A 12,630-nucleotide genomic window follows, 5' to 3' on the forward strand; every position below is an offset into this window, starting at 1 on the left:
GAGGTGGTATTTTCAAACACTTAAATGAAATCCCTACTAACAAAAATTTGATTCACACCTAATTTATTAACAACAACAAAAAACAGTTACTGTAGAGAAATTATATCACCCATATTCTTAAAAAGATGATTAGCTTTAACAATCTAGGGCAGGAAAGGGAAAAAAAAAAGGATTCTAATTATGTATGCTCTTTCTTTTAAAGTAGAGATATATTTTGTGTGTCAAGCTAACAAGCACTATTTCTGAGTTTTACATGACGAAATTTTAAAATGTGAATGATTCTGACTTGTTAGCTTAGACACGATCATGTAATTCATTAGTTACATTATATTTTTGCTGAAGGTGCAGGGGGATCTAGGTCAGTCCACCTGGCTATAAAAATAGACTCCCACAATATTAAAATAATACACTAACTCATTATTATTCTAGTTGCAGAGGACTAAACAAGCCTGACAAAAGAGATGTGTATATTTTCCCTGTTATCTCAACAGGGTACTAACTTTAATTTTTTTTTTTTTTTTTTTTAAAGACCACTTGGTAACAAGAACACAATTTTCAAAAGAGCAGCCCGTTCCTGGGAGGAAACTGCATATTGCTGAGAGATTCATCACCTCTTCCTAAGCATCCCCAATTGTTATTTTAGGGAGCTAATTTACCAAATGAGACCACAGGGTTTAAATTCTAGTTTACACTCGTTTATTCCCAAAGACAGGGTGACGTTAAGAAATTAATCCCTAATACCATTTGATGTTTGCCTTTTGCATCGTGTGCTTTCTGGGTTTAAGTATGAAATGTCTTTATAGCTGCATCTAATGGAGTTCCACAAAACAGGAGCTAAAATCATCTAATGAGATAAATACTTTCTGTGCAGGAAAACTGCTTTTGCTTTTCCCTTCATCACAGCAGACTTACTGCAGCCCTTAAGGACAGGTTCAAAATTATATGAACCCCTTGAAGCGAGGACTGTAGCTAAGTGGTAGAGTGCTGTCCTAGCATAGCACATGTGAGGCACTGGGTTCAATTCTCAGCACCACACTGAAAACAAACAAATAAAATAAAATCAGTGTTTTTTAAGAAATTACATGAGGCCCCTTGGAGAAAAGTTCTTTTGAGTTTGCAAGATTTCACTTGTTCTCCTGACTCCTTGCAATATCAACAATAAAAACCCTAAAAGTAGACAGTTAAGAAGTTTAGACCCGGCTCTCAGAAAGTACTGCCCTGCTGCTACAGAACCTGTGATCTTGTTTACTAAGGTTCTAGACATTCTCTCTGCCATTCTAGTTCTCACTGGATCTCACTTGCCCAACAGACAAATTTAGAAAAAGTGGTACTTATAAAGTCTAGTCAGTTTTAAAATATGCCCTATTTCAAATCAGGTATCTCCATGTTAACAAAACAATGTAGCATATATAACATGAGCAGACTTTTAAACAAAATAAAGATATCCTGTCAAGTACAGTGGTGGCAATTTCACGGAAAAGACAGGTGTGGAAATGGGACTATGACAGTTATAGCAGAGATAAAACCCCATCTGCAGTTCAGTTACACTTTCCATCTAAATACCTGAAGTACAGACTTTCTCACCTGTTTTACAGGTAAAGCAGAGTGAGTTTTGCAAAGTTTCGTGAATTCTACTAATTGCTGAAATGAGCTCACACTGATCCATCCATCCCTGAAAGATTACTGATCTTATTGTTTACACAAATATTAGCACAGTTGTGCAGAGAAACCAGGCCTCCACATTTTTTTAAGCCTGGAATTTATTCTGTCAAACGCAACACTAACTTTATAGACTCTGTACAATCACAAATGCATTAGAAAAACATCTTTCTTTGAGTTAGCTGTATTACTGAGCAGTCATCCTTCAAGAAACTTCTAACTGTAGGTAACAGAGGTAACTGTAGCTAAACAGAGTTTCTGGTTTTCATAACAAGTTATGAACTTTTAAAAGAAAGTAGGGGGAAAAAAAGAGGGAAGTAGTGGGGAAGAGGTATTGTATTTCACCAAGTATATTCAAACTGCCAAAACCTGAAATCATCTCGTTTAATTAAAAGGTGCTAAAAAGAAAACAGGAAAATATTCCAGGGGCTAATTACTTCACTTCTGGGGCAACCGATGACTACTTGAGACTATGATTGAACACCAGAATCCTGCAGAAGGGGTCTCAACCCATTCCTTTCATTGTTTTTACTATCTCCATCCCCTTGGTCTTTGGATATTGAAGGTGGCAGGCCTGAAACTGATCCTGTTCTACCTCTTTGAACTTTATACAGGGAAGCTGACACCCAAATCCCCAGTTCTCGGACAAGCGACGACAAGAACAACTCCAGGTATTTCTTTCCAGAACAGATGCCAGGGTGGAGGAGGTACGTTTTAAATGGCATTTCAATCAGCCACGAGGCGAACGGATTTCGGAGCCTAGCATCCAGCCTCGAGGATTAAACCTGCAAGGGGCGGGGGTATGGGTGCACAGGTATTCCCCGGGGAGACCAGCGCTCTGGCTGCGGCCTCGGTCTTTAAACTGAAGCACTATAGGACTCGTCCCCGCAGTCTGCTTAGAAGAGCTATTTTCGCCCCCAGCCAAAATCAGCAACAGCAAATTACACTGCAGACAATGGCGAGGGCGCCTGCTCCGAAGGGCTCGAAACTCTGGAGGGGCAGTGAGAAGACGGACTTTTCACTCGGGCAGAGCCGGCCCGCAGCCTCCCGAGGGTGAGACCAGCGGCGGAGCCCGGGAGGTTGGGGGCGAGCGTGCCAGAGCCCAGCAACGAGACCTCCAGCGCCCGGTGCGGCGGGTGGCGGGATTCCCTCGCCTCCAGGCGGCGGAGCGCGGGCCGTCGGGGAGCCCGGGGCGCGCGGGACAGCGCGGGGCCGAGCGGCGGCGCGGGCGTGCTCCGCTCCCCACCTCGGCGGCGGTCGCGGGGGCTCGGAGCGGCAGGCCGGGCTCCGACGCCCCTCCCCAGCCCCTCCAGTGCGGTCTTTCGGGAAAGCAAGAACGCCGGCAGAGGGAGAGGCGCGCGGCGGAACGAGTTAACGCGGAGCCGAAGCCCCGCCCGGCCTCGCCCCCCGGCTCCGCGCGCGCTCCCCGGAGCTCGGCGCCCCCGCCGCCGCCCAGCCTCGGCTCTCACCCGGCTCTTGCAGCGGTGGTGCCGGCCGGGGTCGGAGTAGGTCCGGTCCACGGTGAGCGCCGTGTCGCTGCCCGGCATCTCGGCGCCCAGCCTGGGAACTTTCCGCCTCCGGGGGCCGCTGCGCCGCACAGCTCCGCGAGCTGCCGGCCGTGCTCGGGCTCGCCCCGGGAGCCGCGGCCGAGGGGGCGGCGCGGGCGGCTGCAGCTGTTGCCCACACCCGCGCGGCCGCCCTGCTCCGCCGCCGCCGCCGCGGGGTGGGGAGGCGGGACCGGGAGGCGAGTCTCCGCCCCCTCCCCTCGGCCCGCCCCGCCCGGCGCCCAGACCCTGTCCAGGTGCAAGTTCTCTGCCTCGCTCCCTGGCAGACACTTGTTCCACCCCCTCCCACGCTGCCCTCTGTCTCCTCAAAAGATGAGCGACATGTACACTGCCGGCTTATTTGTGCTTATGATAAAAGATGACTTTGAGGGCAAGATGTTAATGATGGCTTTAAATGCTTCTTATTAGGTTATTCTTCACTCAACGGGGGCTTATTGGGCAGCTACCATGAAACAGACCCTGGGCTAAGGACGGAGATTCAAAGAGGGAAAAAAAAAAAAAAAAAAAGGCATTTCCTGAGCATACAGTAAGCTCCTACTGTGTTGTGTATTTTAATTTTCTGCATGTCTGACTCACCATGTTGTAAGCTACTTAAAAGTCCGGACATATATTTTTCATTTTAGTATTCGCCATTCCCAATAAACTTCCCCATCTACAAAGAATTAGGAATCTGGAAGAGAAAGGACTGACTGGCGAGCAATTATGAATCAGTTTCCTAAACAAAATCCAAAGCACCTGGTCTGGTTATGTACGGCTTATCAATGGGAGACTGGGTTGACAGGTTTAAAGCGCTCTTCCGGAGAAAGCCCATCGGAGTGCACTGTGACTAGCCCGAGGGATTCGCTCCCCTCCTAAGGGTTGAAAGGAGCAGGCTGAAGGAAAGTACAGAAGTACATTTGGAAAACCTCAAGTCATCGCTTAGGGGGTTTCTTCAGGAACACACGGACAGTGCGAAAAAGTCACTGAGACCATGTGAGGCTCTACTTTCAAGGGTAAGAAGTTCAGTCTCATTCTGTGGGTGTCGAGCAGCTGCTGGAGTTTCTGAACAGGGAAATGACAATAACATCGGAAGAGAAATTTAAGAAGGTGAATCACTGATTAAAGATGGGTAAGAAACACTGACTACAAGGCCAGTGCCAAGACTGAGAACACCCAAATATCCCTCAGAAGGAGACTAAATAACTAAATCAAGGTATATCCATTCAGCAAGTAACTGTCATAGAATGAAGCAGCCCTCTATGTATAGCTATGCAATTATTTCTAACATATATAGTTGAGAAAAAGGCAACTGCAGAATAATATATATGGAATGCCACCATTTATGTAAAAACAGAATGCATACACATTTACATATGCTTATATATACATAGTTTATTTCTAGGAGAATAAACAAGAAACTAGAGAAATAAATAGACAAGAAACTGAAGCCAGGAGAGGGGGAAGCAGGCAGCTTAGAAGTCAGAGATGAGAGAGAGATTTATTTCTGATTGCGTATGCTTCTTAAACTTGAATGTTTGTGTTGTGGGCATTACTATTCAAAAAGTGAAATGAAAATTTTACTTTTTGAGGGTAAACTTACTAAAACTAACTTAAGAAGAATCAGAAAACCTAATCCTAAAGCTGGTCAAGATATTAAATCAACACGTGGAAAATGCACCCTTTTCCAATGCACATCCAGCTACACCAAGTCCAGAAGTTTTTCAGGTAAGAGTGATACCACCTAAGTGGGTGTGTGTAAGTGGTAGAGGGAGATTTTTAGCTAGGATGGTCAAAGAAGGTCCCATAATAAGGCAATATTTGAGCAGGGATTTAGGACGTGAGGGAACAGTAATGTAATCTGGAAATTTCAGACAGAACAGCAAGTCAAGGGCCCTTAGTGGGAAAATCTGGGGAGTGTTCAAGGAAGAGCAAGGAGTCCAGCATTCCCAAAACAAGGTGTAGGAGATAAGGCAGAGATGTTTCAGAGAGCCAGGTCACACAGGGCCCTTTGATCACTTGAAGAACTTTGACTTAACTTGAGAAAGATGGGAAGACGTAGAAATTTTTGAGCAAAGGAGAAGCATGATTTCCATTTAAGGAGGAAAAAAAAAAAAATCCGTACCTCAACAGCATACACAGAAATCAATACCAGGAGAAATGAAACAAAATTATCAGAAGAAAATGGGGGAAGATCATTATGATCTCAAGTCACGAAAAGCATAAACCATAAAGGTTTGACAACACTAAAAATTTTATACGTCTGCATATGTAAAGAAGTAATAAAGTAAAAAAGATAAGCACAAGCTGAACTCTAGCTGAAAAATCAATATGGGTGAATTTCACAAACGATACTGAGAAAAAAAGGAAGCCACAGAAAATTGCATACAGTAAGGGTTTTTTTTTCATGTAAGGTTTAAAAATATAAAGAAATACAAACTAGGAAAAGCAAGACATGTAGTAAAACTATTAAGAAAAGCAAAAGCATGCTAAACACAAGTTTAAGGACAATATTTATCTCTGGTGAAGACATGAAGGATTCCGTAGGAGGACACAAGATTATAAATAATACTCTTTAATAAATTATTGTTGGTACACGGGGTACAGATTCATCCACACATACACAAATCTAAAAATTTTAAGGCAATAAGTGTGTTGTTATCCTTAATCCTGGAATTCAAATCACTAAGTAATTAAGCATAACAGCACTTTTACAATAATAAAACTTGCTATAAATGTAAGATAGTCTGTTGTTAAGTAAATCATTATGTCAACTTTATCTTTCAAAGATCCATTCTGAAAATCTGTGAGATCCATTTCTGAATTCCCCCCTCATCTTCCTGATACTCCAGTTTTCCCCCCAGCTACTCAGAGCTATAGGAAGTACATTACATAGAGATATGTGTGTATGAATAAATTTAGACAAGCCAGACCTAAGTGCTGTCTCCGACCACAGCTGGGCTTTTTGGTTGGCACAAACGAGTTTCTACCTTCCATTTCTATTACTATCTTGGTTCCTTAAGAGAACTCCATCTTTCTTCTTAGAATGCTAACCCTCAATGAGAAGGATTAATTAAAATGTTATCAGGCTCACTTAAATTTCAATTAACAGAAGATGTTCTTTTTTAGATCATTTAGATTTATTTCATAAGCCGGTTGCCCAAAAGCTGCTCTGCTGGGTGCTCTTACAGAATAATTTTTTATAAATACACAAATTAAATAGCACTAGAGCAATCTCTCTAGAAAAGAAAGAAAACAAGCAGTGCTCATCACCATCTGGCTCTTTTTTTGGCAAGTAGGACCCAGGAGGAAAATAGACCTCCCTTTGTATGGAGGTAATGCCAACGCCTAGGTTCTGAAAATCCAGAGGTGGGGGATGGAGAGAAAGACTGTCCAACAATTCTGACTCTAATGATATTTTCAAAAGCCTCTCTCTGCAGAAAGTAGTGGAAAATATTACACTGTTAAAGTAACAAATACTGTTGGAACAATAGGAATACAAAGGTTCACACCTAGGGTGTGAAATATGAATTTTCTCTCCAAGTGTAAGGAGCATGAGGCAACATATGCTAAGCATCAAAGAAGTGCAGCAAGCCTAAAGTTTGGAATATTGAGATAAGGTTTTCACACAAGAGGTGGGATTACATAGGACTTTTGTGATTTTTGTCTACCCAGCATCCAGCTCCTTCTTCTAGAATAGCACCTAGATTTTCTTTGGAGCCCTATAGCTCTACTCTGTTAACCCAAGTCATTTAGGTGGGGCAGACCAGGTCCTATCTCAGGCTCCAAGGGGAGGGCATGATCTAGCTTGGCCAATCGGTTACTGTGACGTGTGCAGGAATGAGCATGGAACCTAGTCAGAGCCAACCAGTCACCCTCAAGTCTTGCTGGAGGTGCTGGGAAAGAGCTATAAATACCCTCCCAGTGGGCATTGCTAAACTGGGACAACATAAGCCTGCTGTCATGGTGGACATCCTTGCTACCATATAGACAACCTCCTCCCTGTGAAAGCGGAGTCATGAAATGAAGAAAGATTCCTTACTGAATTGTTAGAGCACCAGATCCAGCCTTTTCCATTACCTATTGCTGCACAACAAACAACCCTATAAGGCATTACCGTGCAACAATAACGACTATTCATTTGCTCATGATTCTGCAGCTGGGAAGCCCTCCAAGGGAGGTGACTTCTCTCTGCTCCATGTGGTACTGCTGCAGTTGGAGTGTGCAAGCTGGCTTCATCACATGTCAGCCCCTATAGGAATGGAGTAGTTGTAATGGCTGGAACTAGACAATACTCTATCCCTATTTTTATGTTTAAAAATTAATTTTTTTATTACATAGTCTCTCATATTCCAGGGGTCCCCTCTCTCCTTCAGAGTACTTGGACTCCATTACATGGCGATTGGCTTCCAAGAGAGCAAAACCAAAAGCTGCCAGATCTCCTTCAGCCTCACCCACCACCGGCAGTTATCACTGTCATCACTTTCTACTGGTCAAGAAGAGTGAAGAACTGTTATTTGCATACAGGGATGGGAGAAATCGCTGGCTACCATCTTGATAGTGGATCCATCACGCCAGTCCTACCTAGACCCTCTTTTCAGTGACATGAAACATTGCTCTTTTTGCTGAGGTCAGTTAGAGATGGATTTTTGGCTCTAGTAACCCAAAGAATCCTGACTAATACAACATCCAGTGCTGGGTATGGGCAGCATTTGAAGAGAAGGCAAGAATTCTGGACGGCATGAATAGAGGGACAGAGAATTCCAGCAGGGCTCTGGCGTCTCCTCAGGCCACTAAATACAGCCTTCATTGGTTTCTATGTCAGATGAACTCCCATGAGCTCTTACACTAATTAGCAGTCTGTACTACTCATTTTAGTATAAAAGCTACAATATTTTATATTAAATATTTCAGGTGATAATTTCTATGTGCCCTGTCCCCCAAAACATAAGTTACTTGAAGGAAAGGACTATGCCTTCCATGTATGAAAGTGTATATTCCTGACAGTATTCAAGACTTACTTGCTGAATGAATGGATGAATAAATTTGAATTAAACATTTATTAAATACGTACTTATTTTCTAGATATTAGAGTTTTATAAAATGACTAAGATGTAAGTACAAGAAAGCTTTTGCCCTCACAGGAATGTAATAAATAATATATAATGATAAAAACTTGCTGAATGATGAGTGTTATCAATTTTCAGATGCTCAGTAGTTATTGAAGTTTGTAAGTTCAGTTATTTATTAAGCACTTCAATGTGACAGACTCTGTTCTTGATTCTGGGAATGAAAGAATGAGTAAGACATCCTGAAGGGACATCCCATCTAGATGGGGAGACACCCCAAAAAGTTGCTCTAGCTGCTAAGACAGTCATGTCCGGGGCACAGTGGTAGGACAGAGGAAGGGTGTGATCTCCCCATGCCTTGGTCTTACTATATAATCACATCAGGGAGAAGGAAAGAGACTAAAAAAAGGCCAATTCTGCAGATGCCAACCAAGCCTCTTAAAAGTAAAGGAAAATGTGATTTGTTTTATATTCCCTTTTTTAATATTCCATTTTAATTAAATAGTACAGAGAAGTATTCCCTTCGGGGAAAAGATTTATGAAAGTGTAGTAATTTTTTTCCCTCTAAGAATTTAAGGACAGAGAGAACAAACAAAAGAATAAATCAGATTTTTAAAATGTATTCAACTAGCTTGAAGTGAGCAAATATACATCTGATGCCTGATAGCAATATTAAAAAGTGTTTATGGTGAGGATGAGAAGCTTCCTGGCCCATTGCAAATATGAAGCTGTAATTTTAACCACTTGGTTTATAGCCAACTGCAAATGATCACTCTTAACACTTGCCTGTAGTTTCTAACATGGCATATTTCATATGACTGTACGGCAACAATCACTGCTATTTACTTAGCATTAGGAATTACCTGGCACAGAAGCTCCAAACTTCCTCTTGGCAAGAATTTGATAAAAAACAGGAAAGTAGAAAGACTTAACTGAAACTCAGCAGGCTACTAAGCTTGCCTTCCTTGTCTCCTTTTTAGCAACTAGAACAATTTTGTGCCATTAATTTCTCAAGCGCAATGATTATCAAAGAGGATTCTACAGACAGTCTTCAAGGGTTCCGGAAGCTGGCTGCCAATGTTTGCTTTCCTTACAAACTTGAGGCTACATTAAGAAGGACAAGAATATATTTCCCTCAGCAAATTAAAAATTGTGTTTTGCCAAAGGCCCTGCTAAGAGGATTAAAAAAGACATGATGGGGAGAAATATTTGTAAACCCACATATCCTAAAAGCATAAGTATCCAGAATACATTAATAATTCTCAAAACTCAGTAGTAAAAAAAAAATTAACAATTCAATTTATTTTAAAAATTTATTTACATTTTTTATTTTTAAAAATTTGTTCTAATTAGTTCTACATGACAGTAGAATGCTTTTTGACATATTGTACACAAATGGAGCACAACTTCTCATTCCTCTGGCTGAACATGGTATAGAGTTACACCAACAACAATTTAAAAGTGGGTAAAAGCCATGAAGAGAAATTTCATTGAAAAGGATATGCAGATGGCACATAAACATATGAAAATATGTTCAATGTCATTAGCCATAGGGAAATGCAAATTTAAAACCATGAGCAGAAGTCACTACACACCTATCAGAATGGCTAAAAACAGAAGAGTTATAACACCAAATTCTGGCTAGGATGTGGAAAAACTAGGCAGTTCATATAGTGCCGGTGGGGTTGAAAAATGGTTCAGCCTCTCTAGAAAGTGGTTTGGTAGTTTTTTATAAAACTAAAATATGCAAATACTGTTCAACCCAGCAATTGCCCTCATGGCATTTATCCCAGAGAAAAGAAGACATATACACAGATACCTTTACATGAATGTTCACAGCAGCTTTGTTCATAACAGCAAAATCTGCAAACAGCCTAGAGGTCTTAACAGGTGAATAAACATCCATAACATGGAATAAAACTCAGAGATAAAAGGGACCAGTTATTGATATGCAACAGCTTACATGAATCTCTAGGGAATTATGCTGAGTGAAAAAAGCCAATCCCTAAAGGTTACATAGAGTATGATTGCTTTTATACAGCATCACTGAAATGATAAAATTATAGAAACGCAAAAGAGATGAACAGTTGTCAGTAGCTAGGCTCTGGAGGGAGTGTTTGCAGGGGAGAGGTGGGTGTGGTTACAGAAGGGCAACCCCTGGACTCTTGTGCTGTTGAAACAGTTCTGTATCCACAGAGTGGTGGTGGATAGAACCTACTTATGTGATAAAATGACACAGAACTAAATACACACAGGTGCCCACACACACTAAATTGAGCTTGAGCCACTAACAGTGGCTCGATTTAGGCTTTTTCAACTTTATCCAGGCTAGCAATATGCAGTTCTATACTCTCTTGCAATGCTGGACAGAGGCGGAAAGCTGCAGCTCCCAGCTGGCCACGCCATCCCTAGAGTAAACAAACCATATGCTCGCAGACCAGCTCGTAAGCGAGGATGTTCGCTAGGTTAAGTATGTTAAATGCAATTTTGACTTATGATATTTTCAACTTACAATGGGCCTATGGAGGCATAACCCCATTATAAGTCAAGGAGCATTCTATACAAGTAAAACTGAGGAAATCTGAATAAGTGATAGATTGTGCCAATATTAACATGGCAAATGTAATAAAGTTTTGTAAGATACCCTTGGGGGAAACTAGGTAAAGGATTCATGTGATTTACTTGTATTATTTCTTAAAAACAGCACCTGAACCTACAATAACCTCAAAATTAAAAGTTTGGTTAAAATGAATTGTAAATTTAGGTCCAATGTGGTCATCTTCACAGCATAAACTTGGGGTTTGGGTAGGGAAGGGAAAAACAGCGAGTAGGAGTACTTGGTATATGGATTTTTCTCTGGGTAGCCCAGTCTCAGAACAAAGTTCTTCCAGGTTCTGGACCCTTACTGCCAGAGAAGTGAACCTGCTATTGACACCAAGAACAAGGAAATGCTGTTGGTAATGCTCATTAATGTCACCATGAACACGAGTACCTGGCCACAGAGTATGCTGTGTCTCAACTTAAGAACTGTGAACAAGTTGAGAGGGCAGGGCAAGGTCCTTTATCCTTGATCCACTGATGCCGAGCACAGAACCTGGCACAAAGTGGTCATTCTGTAAGGTTTTATGAGCAAATGATTGAACATTAAGTCCTCATTTTCTTGGGAGCATATATGGAAGTTCAGAGATTTTATTTGGGTTAAAATGACTCCTTACATACTGAGTTATTTAGTAAGTAATGTACATTGTAAGGTTTAGGACAGGATTGTGCAAATTTATGTGCTTTATTCTGGGGACTCCCACACTGACTTGAATCTTGTTTTCCACCATATACACACAGGTGTACCATGTAACATGAATGCTGTTATTTCTAACTCTTGACCCTGCTGTTCAGAAGGAAAGAGTTTAACTGTCTGATTATGGTATATAACTTGGCTATGTGCTACTGCAGTTTCCCAGAAGTCCACAACAATGTTAGAAAACAAAAACGGATAAAAATGCTTTCCTTTGCACTAGGCACAGAACATTCCACTCAGTTCGGTCTGTAACTGGAGCTGTGATGCTGTGGGTTCCTACCTCATGCAACCACAGAGAAAGCCCTTCTCTGGGGAGCACCGGCTGACTCCTTTCTAGGCATGGCTGGCCCAGGAGACTTCTTTTTCATTAAACCCATACTGAATATGAAGGATGAACTAGCTACACAGCAGGCACACATTGTCCATGAATTCACTTTGTATTTTATCAACTCACTTTGCAAGATAAGGACAGTAGGAAATGAAACTGCCAGAGAAAGCTGATGTGATGCTGATTTTAAACAGTCCAAGTCACAGTTCTATCAACAGGGAGGACGCTGCCTGCTGAGACCCTCCTTAGCCACTACAGTCCATGCTCGTCTCTCCTGTCTCTGAATTCTGGCAGTATCTGTTCTTTAGATCACTGAAACAGTCAACAATAAGAGATCCTGTGCTGTTTCCAGGATGCAGAATGGTATACTGAAGACCGACTGGATTCAAATCTTGGTGCTGCTACTTACTAGCTATAAGCCTTGGTTCTGGCATTCATAAGCTGCGGATGACAGCTTGCTGAAGATTTGATGAGATAATCGTGTACAGCACTTACAAAACAAGAGCTCAATAAATGTCTGTGAAGGGTTAGAGTTAGGGTTAGGGAGGGGGGCAAGTATGGAGGAAGGAACTACTGTATAGAGGGTAAAGAGGGGTGGGAGGGGTGGGGGGAAGGGAAAAAATAACAGAATGAATCAAACAACATTGCTCTATGTAAATTTATGATTACACAAATGGTATGCCTTTACGCCATGTACAAACAGAGAAACAACATGTATCCCATTTGTTTACAATAAAA

The 12,630-nt window shown here is 41.8% G+C and overlaps 1 protein-coding gene across 2 annotated transcripts in view; it reads right to left on the reverse strand.

Annotated features, from left to right (window-relative positions):
• The window catches only part of TMCC3 (transmembrane and coiled-coil domain family 3), a 263,338-nt gene that overhangs the window by 70,525 nt on the left and 180,183 nt on the right, over positions 1-12,630 (reverse strand). The window contains exon 1 of one of the 2 annotated variants that reach the window (XM_079142861.1): positions 3,129-3,383. The exons of the other annotated variant lie outside the window; for it this stretch is intronic. Within the exon in view, the coding sequence (XP_078998987.1) occupies positions 3,129-3,206 (78 nt within the window). The 5' untranslated portion in view covers positions 3,207-3,383. Of the gene's footprint in view, positions 1-3,128; positions 3,384-12,630 lie in introns of those variants that run through there. 2 annotated transcript variants of the gene reach the window in all.

Source organism: Sciurus vulgaris (assembly GCF_902686455.1).
Source record: "Sciurus vulgaris genome assembly, chromosome: 5".
Taxonomy (NCBI): domain Eukaryota; kingdom Metazoa; phylum Chordata; class Mammalia; order Rodentia; family Sciuridae; genus Sciurus; species Sciurus vulgaris.